Source organism: Polistes fuscatus, unplaced genomic scaffold (assembly GCF_010416935.1).
Source record: "Polistes fuscatus isolate 324 unplaced genomic scaffold, CU_Pfus_HIC Scaffold7, whole genome shotgun sequence".
In the NCBI taxonomy this organism is placed as follows: domain Eukaryota; kingdom Metazoa; phylum Arthropoda; class Insecta; order Hymenoptera; family Vespidae; genus Polistes; species Polistes fuscatus.
Window position 1 is genome coordinate 6,960,963 of NW_025113151.1, and position 2,984 is coordinate 6,963,946.

Genomic DNA, 2,984 nt, shown 5'->3' on the forward strand with positions numbered 1-2,984 from the left:
AATTGCTTGAAATCTACGTAAAACACGTTGGCGCACTTAATATTTCGCATAATCAAGAAGTTGGACGATCGAAAAGTGATATATTATACGTGATAACGATTAAATTCGTTCATATTCGTTTTTAGCGAACGACTTAATATATATTATGCACTTATTATGAATTCGATAAAACTCGATAGACGAGGTAGAACGATCGCATAAATAGTTTCGAGTCAACGACGCGTATTTATGCTCAATTGAATATTGCAACGTACATAGAGCCTTACGATGAAATACTTGCAAGAGTCCATAAAAGTGAGCGATCACAATAACGATTTGTAAAATAAGTTCACTGCCACTTTAACGACTTGCACTCTTAACGGAGTGCCAATATTCCAAATGTGAATGTGTACAGTTATGTGAAAAGTACTTATATTTACATATGATACTAATTAGTATTATATAAAACTACCTAGCGTATGATATTAAGAGTGGTATACATACATAGGATATACAAAAGGAAATCACTGAAAATGCAGAGCTATTATATTCAAAAACAAAAACATTTATGCCTGCTCATTTGTATATTATACTTAAAAGTTAGTACAGCCGTAAGTGTTTATCCGCTAAAAAAAATGCCAAGTTCCAATTCCAATCTGTCAATAGTATATTTATCTTCTTTTTGATAAAGGCTCCTTTGATCTAGACAGACGATTATTCATTTTGCTCTTTCTTCTGGCTTCGGTTAAATCAAAGTAATGATCGAATTACGATCAGACGTCTTAAAATTGCAAATTAAATGCATTTATATTTTGCAATGTTATTACTTTACTATTTCAAATTTCACATTTGTTAAGTATTGTATAATTAAGTTCTTTTTATAAATGCCCTTATATTCTCTGTGAAAATGTTTCATTTATACCTTTATTGTATTCACACTATAATAGATAGAAGAAGCGTTTGAAGCATAATATTCCAGGTTTTGAAATATATTACCTCTCTTCTCTTACACTGCGATTACCTCCCATAGACTATATACATTTTACAAGGAACAAGACGATATTCTCAAATTTTATTAATAAATATATTTAAATATATGAATTTTTACAATAATGTAGAATTAATTAATTACTTCTTCAATGTGCAACATTATAGTGTCAAGGGACCTAGAAAAATTCATAGATAGTAATATTTCTTTCAAAACACATTGACATCTATTTAATATTAATATATATTCAAAACTAAGGTTAGTGAATTAAATTTTTTTTACTTCTTTATGAAGTATTTGTACAAAAAAGTAAAGATTTATAAATTATTTAAAATATCGTTACCCTATATAGTCAATGCTATAGTAAATATTTCCTTCTTATAAAAATGACCAAAAATACCTTGACATCATTCATTATTATGGTTTACATTCCTGATGATATGGTTCTAAAGTACGAAAATCTCTCCATGTTGGAGGTAAAGCACTGTGTAGATGTAGTCCACAACGTTTGCATGGTTCACTGAATAAATTGATTAAACTATGAAACCAAGTCTACAAAATAAAAAAGATACCAAATTTGTACACATTCTTATTAATAACTTATTTATCATATTTCTATGCTCTTTCACGATTTTTTAATACTTTTACTTTATCTGTGAGAAACATTATGAGTTGTTATTTTTAGAAAATATTGACATTACCATAAATGATCGTACAGCTAATTCAGGAAGTGCAGGCGAATAAAAATGTAACATAGCTGCATGAGCATTTTCTGTTACTTTTCTAAAAACTTTATGCCTCGATTCTGTCCATAAATCCATTCTTTCTCCATAACCTTTTACGACAACCCATTCAATCATTACACCTTTAAAAGCTATTACTGCCTTTAGAACGTGTCCTAATGTAACGTGTAATACTGCATTTGATGCAAATGGTCGGGATACAGATACCGTCATATCATTAAACAATCGATCAAAGGTTGCTATCATGGAATCCACTTGTCTTTAAGCAACATGTAAATAATATTTCTTACGCTATAAATCTGATCAATTTAAAATATGTAATCATTATAAATAACTTTACTTACTGCGGAGGTACATTGTGATTACTAGTTTGAACTCTACCTCTTTTCGCTCTACTTGTATTGGTATAAGATCTCTTTAACGAATTCTGATTCAATAATGTTTGAGCAGCATTACTGTACTCGTGGACTTTATCTGTCCATTTATAACTATTAACAAGAGAACCATAAAGTGCTTGTCTTTCCTGTGTCGTTTCCTGACTAAGATAAGTCGTGCTAGCCAAATTAAATGGACCAGGTGGTGGATTCAAACTACTAACCGCTTGTTCTACATCCCTACCAAATTTGTATACATCACATGAATAATTATCCCCACTTTATTTATTAATAATACTCACAAATAAATTCAATATAAACCTTAAATTTACGTTAACCGTTGTCAATAATTCTTGCAACTCTAACAAATATTTGGATTCTTTATTTTCTTCTCCGTGATCGGCTCGTAACCCATTTGCAAGAGAATCAAAAACTTGTCCAACACTAGATCGTAACACTTTAATAGCTGTTAATGCTGTTTGCAATTGTTCCATCATTTTTCTTATTTAAATAAAAAGAATGTATACAAACACGTGTAATGAATAAAGAATACAACGTAAAGTATAAACGTAGATAGACGATTTCCACACGGAATAACATAGGTTATTCAAAATAATACTTTGCTTAGATTACGTAACGTAAGTTTAATTATTTAATACTACGTTATATCTTTAACTAAACAAAACACTACACATTATTTCCTTACTCTACGTCTTTTTCCTATTTTTCCGTCAATTTGGTAAAGCCACATTTAAAGAGACGAACTCTTCAAAAGTGAGGTTAGATTTAACATCGAAACATGCAAAGTATCGATAATGCTTCGATTCGATAATGCGAGTTGCCGCTGCAACAATCGATGAATAATACTAATACTAACGAAGAATACAGAATTCTTTGATA

The 2,984-nt window shown here is 30.0% G+C and overlaps 1 protein-coding gene across 3 annotated transcripts; it reads right to left on the bottom strand.

Moving 5' to 3' along the window:
• Nucleotides 1–548: 548 nt before the first annotated feature.
• LOC122524353 (mediator of RNA polymerase II transcription subunit 27) lies at nucleotides 549–2,984 on the bottom strand. 3 transcript variants are annotated; one of them, XR_006305518.1, is made up of 6 exons: nucleotides 2,406–2,984; nucleotides 2,055–2,324; nucleotides 1,669–1,969; nucleotides 1,368–1,519; nucleotides 976–1,145; nucleotides 549–878 (listed from the first exon to the last, which is right to left on the bottom strand). XR_006305518.1 is itself a non-coding variant. In XM_043646559.1 (5 exons), exons 1-4 carry the CDS (start codon nucleotides 2,579–2,581, stop codon nucleotides 1,385–1,387), a joined length of 882 nt encoding a protein of 293 aa, XP_043502494.1. In that variant the 5' UTR covers nucleotides 2,582–2,984; the 3' UTR covers nucleotides 549–1,145; nucleotides 1,368–1,384. The 3 variants fall into 3 exon arrangements, 1 of the variants encoding a protein (XP_043502494.1); XR_006305519.1 differs by having other exon boundaries at nucleotides 549–1,145; nucleotides 1,311–1,519; XM_043646559.1 differs by having other exon boundaries at nucleotides 549–1,145.